This window comes from Papio anubis, chromosome 15 (genome assembly GCF_008728515.1).
Source record: "Papio anubis isolate 15944 chromosome 15, Panubis1.0, whole genome shotgun sequence".
NCBI lineage: Eukaryota > Metazoa > Chordata > Mammalia > Primates > Cercopithecidae > Papio > Papio anubis.
In genome coordinates this window covers 19,472,047-19,485,268 of record NC_044990.1, presented here as the reverse complement: position 1 = coordinate 19,485,268, position 13,222 = coordinate 19,472,047, and the positions used below count along the sequence as shown (strand labels likewise).

The following is a 13,222-nucleotide window of genomic DNA, read 5'->3' as shown; positions in this document are numbered from 1 at the left end:
TCATGCCACTGCACTCCAGCCTGGGCAACAGAGCAAGACTCTGTCTCTAAATAAATAAGTAAATAAGTTAGCAGAAAGATAGAGGAAGAAAAATGAAAGACCAAAAGATTTCACACACTCTATCAACAGTCCCCCAATCAGCATTAGTTTTACATTTAGTTGGTAATAAGAACTTATCTCTATCTGTGCATAAATGTATGTTTATCTTATATGAAATAACTGCCCTTTATTTAGAAATTCTTTTCTCATTAGTTTGATTCCAACTTTAAAGTTTTGTTTATGATTAGGGAAATTTGATTTTGTTGAATATTTTAATTGATGTTTGATTGAATAAAATATTGATGAAATTGTCTGCTTTGAATAGGTACTATTACCAAAGGGGTATTCTGGCAAAAGTGGAAGGTCAGCGCCTGGTGTATCAGTTTAAAGAAATGCCAAAAGATCTTATATATATAAATGATGAGGATCCAAGTTCCAGCATAGAGTCTTCAGATCCATCACTATCTTCATCAGCCACTTCAAATAGGAATCAAGCCAGCCGGTCGAGAGTCTCTTCAAGTCCAGGGGTAAAAGGAGGAGCCACTACAGTTCTAAAACCAGGGAATTCTAAAGCTGCAAAACCCAAAGATCCTGTGGAAGTTGCACAGCCATCGGAAGTTTTGAGGACAGTGCAGCCCACGCAGTCTCCATATCCTACCCAGCTCTTCCGGACTGTTCATGTAGTACAGCCAGTACAGGCTGTCCCAGAGGGAGAAGCAGCTAGAACCACCAGTACCATGCAGGATGAAACATTAAATTCTTCTGTTCAGAGTATTAGGTGAGAAAACCAAACTACTGATGCTTATCACTTCAATATGTTTCTGACCAGAGACATTATTTGTTAAGTGGGTCAGGATTCAGAAATGAAAATAAAAGTATATAGATTTCAAGCTAGAACTCTTGGTTACCAGATTTTTCAGGAGCAGTATATATTACGTCAGTCCTCTAATTATGCCACTGGTCCCTTTATTTACATTTTGACATTACTGACATTCTGTCAGTTTAAGTATAGTTCACTATACCTTTGTATAACTGGATTGATCCATATAAGAAGTTATCTAGATGTGAGAAAATCCAGGGAATGGTTTCAAATCTTTATTCAGGCCAAGTCAGAAGCTTCAAAAATTCAACGTGAATTGACATATTAGGACATTGAGAGTGCATGGAGTTCCAAGCAATAAATGTTGTTCCTTGGAAGATCCTATCTTGGAACAATTCTAAAGTTCAAATAGGAGGGGAGGCCAAGAATCTAAGGTCCTCTTTTTCAGGCCTTTAGAGTGGCAGAAGTCAGAAAAGTAGGGGTTTTTTTTGTTTTGTTTTTTGGTTTTTTCCTTTTTGGTTAAATCAGATTTGCCTCAGAGCCCCAGGAAAAGATGCTAAACAACAAATTGACTGAGAGAACCTGTCTGCCTTGGACTGATCTGCAGCAGAAATTTGGGACTAGTCTCAGCTGATTTAGAATGGGGGTATGGGAGGAAGGCAGAAAATTATATGGATATTTGTAGCATTTTTCTGTTTATACTGTCATGAATTTCTAGAACATGAATTATAATAAAATCTAGCAGCCCTTTCAAAGCCAATACAAACTACTATTTGATTACTTTTATTAGCAAACTTCAGTCTTACATTTTTATATTCCAGAATATAAATGTGGAGGTTTTGCTCAATTTATCTTGAAGTAAGGTAACATTACCTAGAATCAAGGCAGACTTCGATGATTCAGTCTTCTTTGTATAGACAATTTAAAATGTTTGACCTTGTGAAAATATTCTCTTAAATCTTCAGTTGATTTGCGAGGAGTGCAAAGATGACCTTTAAATTTTTAATTGGCTGCTACATCTTTAACTGTTTTTAAAGGAGTATATATTGAGTACCCTTATCCGAAATGCCTGGGACCAGGAATATTTTGGATTTTGAACTGTTTCAGATTTTAAATCGTTGCATTATACTTACCCAGCACATCATCCCAAATCCAAAAATCTGAGATCCAAAATGCTCCAGTGAGTATTTCCTTTGAGCGTCATATTGGCACTCAAAAAGTTTCATATTTTGGAACGTTTTGGATTTCAGATTTTCAGATTTGGAATGCTTAGTGGGTGCTTATTTAACTCTTACTGTCTGTATTCTTCCCTTAATGTTTTATATTTCCTTAGGCCCTGTGGGTTACATGTGATGACTGGGTGTCTAGTTGGGAGTGTGTGGTTCCTCCCATTGGTTGCTAGGCTGTTTGTTGTTTGTATTTGTGTTGATAGGAGACCTATAATGGCCACAGCTAGCACCTGTATTCAAAATATTCTTTTCAGACTGTGAGAATAAACCCAAAACAAAAACTCTTCCTTTGAAAGATACTAAATTGTAGATATTGTAGAGTAGGTTTTTGTTTTGTTTTGTTTTGTTGTTTTTTTGTTTTTGAGACAAAGTCTAGCTAGCTTTGTTGCCTAGGCTGGAGTGTAATGATACCATTGTAGCTCACTGCGTCCTACCGCCAGGACTCAAGCAATCCTCCCACCTCAGCCTTCCTTACAGCTGGGACTACAGGCATGTCCAGCTAATTTTTAAATTTTTTGTAGAAATGGGGTTTTACTTTGTTGCCCAAGTTGGTCTTGAACCAAGACCAACCAAGCAATCCTACCACCTCGGCCTCCTGAAGTGCTGGGATTATAAGTGTGAGCCACTGCACCTGGCCTAGAATGGTTTTTTATTAGGACAAGTTCTGGTTTTGTTATTTCTTATATTTTTTGTTTGCATTTTTGTAATTACCCAACCTTTTACTCTGAAAAATTTCAAAGTATGGAAAAATTCAGCTAGTACTATGAACACGTATTTACTATCCACCTAAATTCACAAATTGATAGCATTTTGCATTATTTGTTTTCTGTTTGTTTATACTCTTTTTTCTCTTTGCTATATCTTTCTTGATTTTTGATGACTTATTAATAAAATCAGAGGCTTTTAACTTTTTTCCCTGTGGTTGAGAGAAGATGGAATGTATATGATTATATATATAATTAGATAAATTATTAATATAACAACAAGAGCTGACACTTATAGAGCAATCTTTGTATTTCATACACTTTACGTATAGTGAGGTATAGAATCCTCATAGCTCAATGAAGAATAGATAATATCCCCGTTTTATAAATGTGGAAACTGAAGCAAGGAGAGACCAGGGAACTTGGTCACATCTAGTAGATGGTGAGATAGTATTTTAATGTAAGTTGTTTAGCTGCAAGCAGTGAAGTTAATGACTTGCTACACTGCCTACTGATTTACATAAATCACAGGAATTGTCAGTTATTTACAGTAAAGCAGCAACATCTTAATTTTGTCCTTCACTCATTTATTTTTATTTCATGTGATTGCATGCATCTATGTTGATTCAATTAAGCTTTTCTTAATTGGTGTACAGTATATATGCTCAGTTTTTACAAATTTACAAAAAGAAGCCAGTTTGATTCTGGCTTCATGGTAGTCAAAGAAACAACAACAGAAAAACCGCTTGTAAACTATTTTCTGAAAAATTGCCCCTTGGTAAACATGGGAGGCCATTTTACCTAGCATAACTTTTATTTATCCAAGCATTAATAATTTTTCTTAGGATCTTTTAAATAAATTATCCTGGCCAGGTGCAGTGCCTCACACCTGTAATCCCAACACTTTGGGAGGCTGAGGCAGGTGGATCACCTGAGGTTGGGAGTTTGAGACCAGCCTGGTCAATAGGGCAAAACCCCGTCTCTACTAAAAATACAAAAATTAGCTGGGCATGGTGGCAGGCACCTGTAATCCCAGCTACTCAGGAGGCTGAGGCAGGAGAATAACTTGAACCCAGGAGGCAGAGGTTGCAGTGAGCCAAGATGGCATCACTGCACTTCAGCCTGGGCAACAGAGTGAGACTCCGTCTCAAATAAGTAAATAAACAAATAATCCTGTGAAAATGTATAATGTATAGGTTCTCTTAAAAGCATATAGAAGCTGAGTGCGGTGGCTTATGCCTGTAATCCCAGCACTTTGGGAGGCCGAGGCGGGCGAATCACGAGGTTAGGAGTTCGAGACCAACCTGGCCAACATGGTGAAAGCCTGTCTCTACTAAAAATTTAAAAAATTAGCTAGGTGTAGTGGCGGGCGCCTGTAATCCCAGCTACTCGGGAGGCTGAGGCAGGAGAATCGCTTGAACCTGGGAGGCGGAGGTTGCAATGAGCTGAGATTGTGCCCTGCACTCCAGCCCAAGTGACGGGGTGAGACTCCGTTTCAAAAAAAAAAAAAAAAATCTTTTCAGTTCTTCGGCTTTGCCAGTTATTAGATGTGAAATTGAATCATGTTAATTATTTTGAGTCTGTTTCCTTATCTATAAAGCACAGATGATAATATTGAACCTTCCGTGTGGCTGTGGCAATTAAACAACACCTGACACCTGAGTAGATCCTCAACAAAAGCTAAATGTTGTATGGTCTGTGTTAGTTTCAGAAATTTTGGTAAATTGTAAATTACCAATATTTTTCCAGTTGTTTACAAGCAGCTTAGGAGATTTTTTAAAAGTAGTCAGCTATAACAGAATCTGTATTACATAATATAACCAGACAGTTTAATCATTAACTAAGAAAAAAGTAATTTTAAAATTCTGTGGTTAGCAAATACTTCATAATATTTTATTTAATCTCTGAATTTGTATTATTGAAAATTGTTTTAGAATTTGTTCCAATAAGCCACTATATTTGCATTGTAGATAGTATAGATAAGTATATGTATTTTGTGACGGATGGCAGTCAGATGTCTAAAAGAAAAGGACTTTTTTTTTTTTTGAAACTGAGTCTTGCTGTGTAACCCAGCCTGGAGTGCAGTGGCGCGATCTCGCTCACTGCCACCTTCGCCTCCCAGCTCCCGGTTCAAGCAATACTCCTGCTTCAGCCTCCCGAGTAGCTGGGATTATAGGCACGCGCCACCATGCCCAGCTAGTGTTTGTATTTTTAGTAGAGATGGGGTTTCATCATGTTAGCCAGGCTGGTCTTGAACTCCGGACCTCGTGATCCACCCACCTTGGACTCCCAAAGTGCTGGAATTACAGGCGTGAGCCACCACGCCTGGCCAAGAAAATGACATCTTTTTCTAATTTAAACAGAAGCATCGAAGTCCTAGTGGTAGCCCTGATTAGCAATATGGAAAATTTCCAAGTATATTATTGCTTGTGTCATACCTTAGAGAAGGAAAGAAGAATGAGAGAGGCGTATATTGAAGAGTTGTAACTGCCTGTTGTTTAAGGATAGAATAGTAAATACTTATCTTTAGTACTTACTAAAGATGAAGTTGCTCAGGACTTAAGTGGCAGCAGTCTGTTGTAATGGTTCAGCGGCACATCGGCTCTGCAGTCATATGGCCTCTCTTCTCTAATTGGTCACCTTATTCAAGCTGTTACAACCTGTTTGTGCATCAGTGTTTTCATATGTAAGATGGGGATAATAATATTTGTAGGGTGACAAGGTTATACATATTATAAGGTTATGCATATTGATATAATCTGTGTGCTATATATGCCAAATATCTATGCGTATGTTATGTAAACTCTTGTCATGGGAAGCCCTTGGGACTTTTTAAAATGGTATCTGGGCTCGGTGTGGTGGCTCACGCCCAGAATCCCAGCACTTTGGGAGGCCGAGGTGGGTGGATCATGAGGTCAGGAATTCAAGACCAGCCTGGCCAATGTGGTGAAACCCTGTCCCTACTAAAAATACAAAAAAATTAGCTGGGCATGGTGGCGGGTGCCTGTAATCCCAGCTACTCGGGAGGCTGAGGCAGAGAATTGCTTGAACCTGGGAGGTGGAGGTTGCAGTGAGCTGAGATCGCACCATTGCACTCCAGCCTGGGCGACAGAGTGAGACTCCATCTCAAAAACAAACAAACAAACAAACAAAAAACGGTATCTGGCTATAGCGTCAGGTACTATACCCAGACTCCCATCTCACCCCAGATTTCCCTGAATCAAATGGGCAAGAGAGTTTGGGTGGCCATCTAAGTTTGGTAGTACGTATCCTGTGTGAATGGGCGGCTCTAGTCATCCTGTGCCTTGATTCCCACTTCTTTTGAACCTGTGCTGAATTGCTCTGGGTCTTTGTTTCATCTTTCCACCAAGCCAATTTGTTTTTCTCCTCCACTATTTTATTTCTCATATGTGGGAAACAGACTGCATGACTAACTTTCAAAATGTAGCTTTAATAATCTAGTGGTAATATGTAACGCTTGGTTTATGGAGACTAATCTAGCTGTTAGTTGTTTGAAATAGCAGGTATCTTTCATTAAATAATTTTACAGAATTCAGAGAAACAGTTGACATCCAGATGCTGAGATTTTTCAACGACATTTGTTTTGTACTATATTAATAACCATAACTATAAATTTTAGAGCGGTGAACTTTTTAAATTAGATTGGCTCATAATATCATTTATGTAACTTTCTCTTCAATGAATGGGATTAACAACCTACACAAACTAGATTTTGCATTAAAGGATTTTATGTTAAACTGTAGCGTTATGATCAAAATTTGAGAAAATTATTTGAATGTGGAAAACTGCTAAAACATGCTTCTATGTATTTTTCCAAAGCTTAGCCATATTTTCTCTGCCAGTCCAAGAGCCCTGACAGGTTAATTATAATCATGGCTTGTTTCATCTAAATATGACATGAAATGTGAGCTATTAAAATTCTAAGAATTCTGTCATATGGTTAAGACTGAGGTAGGTTTTTTGTTTAGGTTAATTAAGCACTTCCCCCTTTATATATAAAAACAGGTTGAGTACAATTATATGAATTTTCGTAATTATTGCGGATGAGCATGTTGATAACATTATCTCTCAAGTATTAAAATAGCAGGCCGGGCTCAGTGGCTCATGCCTATAAGCCCAGCACTTTGGGAGGCCAAGGCGGGTGGTTCACCTGAGGTCAGGACTTTGAGACCAGCCTGACCAACACAAAAAACCCGGTCTCAATTAAAAATACAAAAATTAGCCAGACGTGGTAGTACATGACTATAATCCCAGCTACTCGGGAGGCTGACAGGAGAATGGCTTGAACCCAGGAGTTGGAGGTTACAGTGAGCCAAGATCACGCCATTGTACTCTAGCCTGGGCAACAAGAGTGAAACTTCATCTCAAAAAAAATAGCAGGAATGAATCAAACAGATTTGCTTTTAAATTCCTAATTTTAAGAAGCTCAAGCAAACTTCTTGCTAAGCACTTTTTTTTTTTTATTTTAAGACAGAGTCTCGCTCTGTTGCCCCGGCTGGAGTCAGTGGCGCGAACTCTGCTCACTGCAAGCTCCGCCCCCCGGGTTCACGCCATTCTCCTGCCTCAGCCTCCCAAGTAGCTGGGACTACAGGCGCCCATCACCTCGCCCAGCTAATTTTTTGTATTTTTAGTAGAGATGGAGTTTCACCATGTAGCCAGGATGGTCTCGAGCTCCTGACCTCGTGATCCACCGGCCTCGGCCTCCCAAAGTGCTGGGATTACAGGCGTGAGCCAACACACCCAGCGCTTGCTAAGCATTTTAACATCCTCCTCCTTCCCCAACAAAATTAGCTCCTCATTTGTGTTAATGTGACCCTATGTACAGACCTTTTTTCCGTAGCACTCAGCAGCTGGTATCATAGTTAATGGCCTGAGAGTTTTGTGTTAGGCATCTCTGTATGTAGTGTTTAATACAAAGTCTGGCATGATGTTGGTCATGCTGTGTTGAAAATATGGGAAGTAGCATTTTGAAACATACAACTGGTATTTTGTAAAATGACTTCTCAAGTATTAAAGTGTTAAATGATGTAGAATATGCTAATTGTCTCACTTTAATTTCATCATCTCAATAGGACTATACAGGCTCCAACCCAAGTTCCAGTGGTTGTGTCTCCTAGGAATCAGCAGTTGCATACAGTAACACTCCAAACAGTGCCACTCACAACAGTTATAGCCAGCACAGATCCATCGGCAGGTACTGGATCTCAGAAGTTTATTTTGCAAGCCATTCCATCATCACAGCCCATGACAGTACTGAAAGAAAATGTCATGCTACAGTCACAAAAGGCAGGCTCTCCTCCTTCAATTGTCTTGGGCCCTGCCCAGGTTCAGCAGGTCCTTACTAGCAATGTTCAGACCATTTGCAATGGAACCGTCAGTGTGGCTTCCTCTCCATCCTTCAATGCTACTGCACCTGTGGTGACCTTTTCTCCTCGCAGTTCACAGCTGGTTGCTCACCCACCTGGCACTGTAATCACTTCAGTTATCAAAACTCAAGAAACAAAAACTCTTACACAGGAAGTAGAGAAAAAGGAATCTGAAGATCATTTGAAAGAGAACACTGAGAAAACGGAGCAGCAGCCACAGCCTTATGTGATGGTAGTGTCCAGTTCCAATGGATTTACTTCTCAGGTAGCTATGAAACAAAACGAACTGCTGGAACCCAACTCTTTTTAGTTAATATACCAAAGCTTATGGATGATTGTTTGTTAATTGAACATTTTCAATTATATGCAAACTGATTGATTCTAAGATAAAGTCTAAGGAGGTTTCTAATTTTGTAATTGTTAAAGATAGAGTTAATTTTGATTTTGTTAGATGAGGGAGAAAAACTCAACTGTTTCTCTTTGTTATCTAAATGTTTCAGAATTCAGTCGTGAAGGAACAGGCATTTTACACTATGAAGACATTCTTTTGAGATTCTTTTTTCAGTTGCTATATCATAAGCATTTTTAAAGTTTCTTTTCTAATTTTACATTGTATTAGATTTTCTGATTCTTTTGTAAATACAGAACTTAAATAGAAGGCAACAGGAAATTTATATAGGAACTATTTTCATTCCACTTGTATAAGTTAAGTCTTGACTCTTTCAAATGCAAAAAACCTATTTTATGCTTTGTTAAAATTATGGTGTCACTTAGATTGACTTTAGTTGGCTGTACTATATAATATAGAACTATGAATATGTAAAATAACATGAAAAATTGGAGGTGCTGGTGGTGTGGCTGACCCTGTTTCAGAAGCAGGATAGTGTAAAAGCATCAGCCTAAGAATGGCACTCCCACTAACTCGCTATGTAATCTTGACCTCTTTGGGCTTTAGTTCTTCTCATAAAAGGAAGAGATGTGTTGGACTAGACTAGATGATCACCACTGTCTCTTCTAGTTCTAATCTTTTTAATTCTAATACCTGTATTTTCAAGTTATGTCAATTAAATCATTATCAGGTTGTTTCCTAATGTAAGAATAGCTGAAATGTTGCAGAGAAATAAGTGACCCAACAAAATTTATTCATCTATGATGGGTAAAATTTGCCATAAATTCTTCCTAAATAATTTGTTTACTAACTCTTTAGGCCACTGTGCTTTGCGGTCCATTAGTAAACTTGTGTTGCTAAGTGCTAAACAGAATACTGCTATTTTGAGAGAGTCAAGACTCTTTCTTAAGGGCCAAGAAAGCAACTTGAGCCTTGGGCTAATCTGGCTGAGTAGTCAGTTATAAAAGCGTAATTGCTTTATATTTTGGATCATTTTTTATTGGGGGTGGACTTGGGGGGTTGCATACAAAGATAACATATATATCCAAGTTTCTGAAATGAAATGTTTTTAGATTACTTTTCAACTGTAAATAATGTACATTTAATGTCACAAAAAAATTGTCTTCTGCAAATTTTCTAGTATAACAGAAATTTTTGTAGATGAAATCATTATGTTTAGAGGTCTAATGTTATGTTTTCATATTACAGAGTGAATTTGTATTTAAACAAAAATTTAAATTTTGGAATCCTCTAAACAATTTTGTATCTTTAATTGGTTTATTATTAAATAAATCATATAAAAATTCTCAGTGTTTCTGTTTTCAGGCAAAAGTTTCTTAAAGAATAAGTGTACAAAGAATATTGCTAGAACATTAGCATTACTTAATGTTTATAAATAAACAAACTCCATTAGTCAGAATTGCAGGATATCATCCTTTCACTTTTCCTTTATAGCAGGCCAAATGGCAGTTTCTAAACATCACACAATGGATTACTAAGTTGTAAAAATTAGACAACAATAAAATATTCCCAGCAATAATATTAAACACACTTTTGTTTCGTTTTGTTTTGTTTTTGAGACCGAGTCTCAGCTCTGTCGCCCAGGCTGGAGAATAGTGGCATGATCTCGGCTCACTGCAACCTCCACTTCCCAGGTTCTAGCTATTTTCCTGCCTCTCAAGTAGCTGGGATTACAGGTGCCCACCACCACATCCAGCTAATTTTTTGTATTTTTAGTAGATACGGGGTTTCACCATGTTGGCCAGGCTGGTCTTGAACTGATCTCAGGTGATCTGCTCGCCTTGGCCTCCCAAAGTGCTGGGATTGTAGGTGTAAGCCACCACGCCCCACCTAAACACACTTTTGAAAATAAGTTTTCTACTTAGAAACTAGGTCAGTTAATAGTTAAACTTGGAAAACATCGAAAAATTTTCTTATGAAAATTAAAGTCTCTGTAATCCAATAAGAAGTAACTTTCACTTACTCATTTTTTCATGTTTGTGAATGTTCTTCCAAAATGTGATTTTAAAGGCCGTGTAATATTATATTAGTATACCAAAATCCAGTTAAATAAAACCTTTTTAACTAGATAAGTTAGTTTTATAGTTTTTCACCACATAGTGAATATCAGTGTCTTAGTTCGTCTTCTTTGTTGCTGCTATAACATAATACCTGGGACTGGGTAATTTAAAATGAACAGATATTTATTTGCCCATAGTTCTGGAGTCTGGAAAGTCCAATATTAATGCACCAGCAGGTTTGGCAGTTCTCATTCCAAACAGTGCCTGAACACCGTGCCCTCTGGAGGGAAAGAAGGCTTCATCTTCAAATGGCAAAGACAGAAAAGCAAAGAGAGCCCACTTCCACTTCCAAAATACTTTTTATTTATTTATTTATTTATTTATTTATTTTGAGACAGAGTTTTGCTCTTGATGCCCAGGCTGGGGTGCAATGGCGTGATCTCGGCTCACCTCAACTTCTGTCTCCCGGTTCCAAGTGATTCTCCTACCTCAGCCTCCCAAGTAGCTGCGATTACAGGCATGCACCACCACACCCAGCTAATTTTCTATTTTTAGTCGAGGCGGGCGTTTCTCCGTGTTGGTCAGGCTGGTCTCGAACTCACAACCTCAGGTGATCTGCCCACCTTGGCCTCCCAAAGTGCTGGGATTACAGGCGTGAGCCTTTTTATGAAGGCATTAAACCCATCCATGAAGGTGGAGCCCTCCTGGTCTAATCACTGCTTAAAGGCTCCACCTCCCAATACCTTTACTTTGGCAATTAAATTTCAACATGAGTTTTGGAGGAAACAAACATTCCAGCCGTAGCATACAGTACATAATGATTATTTGAAAATTAAGGATCTTGCACTATTTTTGAGTCAGTTATCCTTAAAGGAGATACCAGATAAACTCTATTTATAATAGTAACACCATTTAAATTGTGTATTTTTTTTTAAGTTTAAAAGGTATAGTATAAGAATTTTTAGAGACACTATTATTTAAGGTTATTGGAATAGTGTACAATTACCATGAACACTGAAATTTTAAAGATGGGAAAAGAAGCCCAGATGCGGTGGCTGTCGCCTGTCATCTCAGCACTTTGGGAGGCCAAGGTGGGAGGATCACTTGAGCCCAGGAGTTTTAAGACCAGCATGGGCAACATAGTGAGATATCATCTCTACAAAAATTCAAAAAATTAGCCAGGTGCAGTGATGCACTTCTGTGGTCCCAGCTACTTGGGAGGCCAAGGTAGGAGGATCCCTTGAGGCAGGGAGATGGAGGCTGTAGTGAGCCATGATCATGCCACTGCACTCCAGCTTAGGTGACAGAGGGAGACCCTGTGTTCAAAAAAAAAGGAGAAGAAAGTCATGTAGTAAGAACCTTAAAACTTCAAAAGCTTAGTCTTTTGGTTTGAACTAAGTATCAGCTACTAAGGAACCTGTGTTTCCCCCATTAGAATGTCTTATGTATCCATATATTCCTTTTTTGTATCTATAGCTACCATCCTAGTTGTAGTCTTTTCTATGTTATTCTTGCCACAGTTTATTCACTTAATATATGATTGTGTATTTTGTGGCAGGCAGTATTCTCTGTGCTGGAGATAGGTCAGTGAACAAGAGCCTCCCAAGTGACTTCCTGCTTGTGAACTCTTAGTTTGTCAACATGAACTGTTTTTATTCACACTTCTAACACAAAAGCTTGGGATTTTTTCACACCCACTCCCAGTTCTGATACCAACTGGGTGTCTTTGTCCTACAATTCAGTTCAATTCTGACCCTAACCACTTGGAGTTAGCACAGACCCCACAGGTTAAGGGGCTTAGTCTCTCAAAACCGCCCCTCCTTCCGATGCCCATTGCAAGTCCCAGGTTTCCACTTGTACTTCTGACCAGCTGGCTATAAATCAGGGGTTCCCATGACCCCCACCTGCTTAGGTTGGATAATTTACTAAAAGAGCACACAAAACTCAGGGAGCCAATTTACTGGTTTACATTGATGTCAGTTTATTATAAAAAATAACAACTCATGAACAGCCAAATGAAAGATGCATAAAGCAATGAATGGGACGAAGTGAACAGAGCTGCTCTCCCGTCTCATGGTGTGCCAGCTACCCAGCACCTCAGAGTGTTTACCAACCTAGATGTTCTCCAGACACCAACATTTTAAGAGTTTTTTAATGAAGCTTTTTTTTTTTTTTTTTTGAGACGGAGTCTTGCTCTGTCGCCCAGGCTGGAGTGCCGTGGCCGGATCTCAGCTCACTGCAAGCTCCGCCTCCCAGGTTCACGCCATTCTCCCGCCTCAGCCTCCCGAGTAGCTGGGACTACAGGCGCCCGCCACTTCACCCGGCTAGTTTTTTGTATTTTTTAGTGGAGACGGGGTTTCACCGTGTTAGCCAGGATGGTCTCGATCTCCTGACCTCGTGATCCACCCGTCTCGGCCTCCCAAAGTGCTGGGATTACAGGCTTGAGCCACCGCGCCCGGCCAATGAAGCTTTTATTACATAGCCATGCCTGATTAAATCACTGGCCATTGGTGATTGAACTCAATTGCTACACCCTTTCCCCTCCCAGGGGATGGGACTGAAAGTTCCAACTCTAATTACATGGTTGGTTCCTCTGGAAATCATTTCCCATCCTGAAACTATCTGGGGACCCAT

At 39.1% G+C, this 13,222-nt stretch overlaps 1 protein-coding gene across 6 annotated transcripts in view; it reads left to right on the top strand.

Annotated features, from left to right (window-relative positions):
* The window catches only part of ELF1 (E74 like ETS transcription factor 1), a 113,978-nt gene extending 104,101 nt beyond the window's left edge, over positions 1 to 9,877 (top strand). For all 6 annotated transcript variants that reach the window (XM_009191825.4, XM_009191823.4, XM_009191826.4 and 3 more), the window contains 2 exons: positions 365 to 817; positions 7,886 to 9,877. In XM_009191825.4, the coding sequence (XP_009190089.2) occupies positions 365 to 817; positions 7,886 to 8,489 (1,057 nt within the window). In that variant the 3' untranslated portion in view covers positions 8,490 to 9,877. The remainder of the gene's footprint in view (positions 1 to 364; positions 818 to 7,885) is intronic.
* The last annotated feature ends 3,345 nt before the right edge of the window (positions 9,878 to 13,222 follow it).